This window comes from Halyomorpha halys, unplaced genomic scaffold (genome assembly GCF_000696795.3).
Source record: "Halyomorpha halys isolate HHAL.00 unplaced genomic scaffold, Hhal_1.1 Scaffold239.1, whole genome shotgun sequence".
In the NCBI taxonomy this organism is placed as follows: Eukaryota; Metazoa; Arthropoda; class Insecta; order Hemiptera; family Pentatomidae; genus Halyomorpha; species Halyomorpha halys.
In genome coordinates, this window is record NW_027114928.1 from 220,157 (window position 1) to 222,410 (window position 2,254).

Sequence of the window (2,254 nt, forward strand, 5' to 3'; positions counted from 1 at the left end):
AGCCATACTCCTATATCTCTATAGCCATACTCCTATATCCCTACAGCCATACTAGCCTTGAATGATACTCCAGCTGTGTCATTATGTTGTATCTTTAAAAATGGTGTAGAAAGTCAGAAAAGTTCTTAATTTGTAGATATCGACCTTTCAGACAATTTGAAGATCTAAAACATGGTTTCCGAGATAAGTTCGATTGAACAGGGGAGAGCCAAAATAAAAGTCGCCTTTGTTTATTTACACATAGACCAACAACATTATGTCATTCTACTTCCTTTTTTTATATAAGTTTTATCCTCATAATTAATTTTGGCCAAGTGCATTTCAATATTGGCTTAGAGAAATAGTTATTTCTATATGATGAAGAGTATATTTTGATGTATTTATATTTTTCATGGATTGGTTGAAATTGATTATATGTTTCATGATTTAATTTTTTTTTATAATTTTAAATTTTAGTCTTTGGCTAAAAATCCATCAGCACAAGCTTACCTCTCCTGTGAAAACCCAGAAGAGCCTTACCTTGATGGAATTTCCTATAACTGTGTTGCTCCAGGAAAAAGATTTCAACCCATGTCTAATCTTTCTGGAGGAGAGAAGACAATAGCTGCCCTAGCCCTCCTCTTTGCTATCCACAGGTACGAACTTACATATTTCTCTCTCTTTTTAAGGAATAATGTTAGAAACAAAATTTTTATTGTTAGTAGATTTGGCAACATTATAAGACATCCCAGGATGATCCTCGAAGCTCTTCATAACAATCCACCTGTTCTTTTCAAAATGGTTGCCAATTCAGGGGGTTCCATACACATCTTTATTTCAGGCATTTATGAGGAAAAGTTTATAATGTGGAAAAAAATAGTGGATTTTTTTTTGTTTATTCTCAATATTAATCTAGAATTTATTTTTACAAAGTTGAAGATTTGGTTTCAAACACAATTGTTAATGTGGAATAAAAAAAATCTCTCTGTCCACCATCTATTGCTTTTTTTTTTTAATTTACCCCCAAAGTTACCTCATGATTGGAATATGAAACCAATTGGCAGCCATTTTGAAATGAAATAGGTGATTATAATAGCGAGTTCATTGTAGACCCTTGCAGGTCATTCACCTATGACTTAGGTATTAATTTTTCAAAAAAATCTGTTTGTCAATAATTTTTTTTTCTTTAGATAGTAGTTATATTAAAATTATAAACTTAAAATCTAACCGTTATTAGTAAAAATACGGCATATTGAACTTTGTACTGATGTTTCATAAGTATGTGGGTAGGTCCCTATGGAAAAAGTCCACTTTATTAGTTTTAGGAATAAATGAAAAAATCCACATCTTTCAAAACATTCTTAATGTTCATTGTAGTAATTGAATTACCTACAAAGATCTTAGTTGGACTAATATAAGTTAAGATACTATAAACAATTTTGTTATTGGACTTTTTACACAAACTTGTTAGAAAAAGCTTTGTGATCCAACAAATCAGATGTTTTATTATTTATAAGTAAAATAAATAATTATAATTACCTTTGTATAACAATTGTGCTGTGTTTTTTTTTTCCATTCATTTAAATTGCATAGCTTTGTGATTTGGTCTCTATTAATATATAAAGGCCATTAAATAAGTAAGTAGGTTTGGTTATTATTGATTGTTTGGTTAGTGATTAAATTTGCTACCCACTTTCTAGGTAATACGTTACTACTAATGTTACAAGAGTAATAAAAAGTCTAGAAAATATTTGGTGAAACAAATCGAAAAGTTGTAATATGAAACACAAATTCAGCTATTCAGTAAATTTTAAACAAAACAATTTTTTCTAATATTCTAAGAATGTTTTATCATTTTATAAAACGTATCATTCAGCATTAATTTTTTTAATTGCTATTTGTTAACAATCATCTTTTCGTTAAATATTTTATGTTTTATAAAAAAATATGATGCACTAGAGATCAGTTTTCATCATATTACAATTGTTGTTTAACTTTTGCACTGGTGCTAAATCAAAGACGATACTTCTAATTGACATTTATTCATCATTGGATAACATGTATCAATAGTTATCGACATGATTTGTTACTGTTCAGTATAATAATTGTTTTCTTTGACTTTGTCTTATAAAGATTTTCCTGCACTAAAGATCAGTTTTCAACATTTTACAATTGTTGTTTAACTTTTGCACTGTTGCTAAATTAAAGACGATGCTTCTGATTGATGTTTATTCATCATTGGATAACACGTATCAATAGTTATCAACAATATGAC

The 2,254-nt window shown here is 28.7% G+C and overlaps 1 protein-coding gene across 1 annotated transcript in view; it reads left to right on the forward strand.

The window, feature by feature from the left end:
- Positions 1 to 2,254, forward strand: part of SMC1 (structural maintenance of chromosomes 1) — a 17,187-nt gene that overhangs the window by 13,581 nt on the left and 1,352 nt on the right. The window contains exon 22 of the mRNA XM_014419488.2: positions 457 to 635. Coding sequence (XP_014274974.1) covers positions 457 to 635 — 179 coding nt within the window. The remainder of the gene's footprint in view (positions 1 to 456; positions 636 to 2,254) is intronic.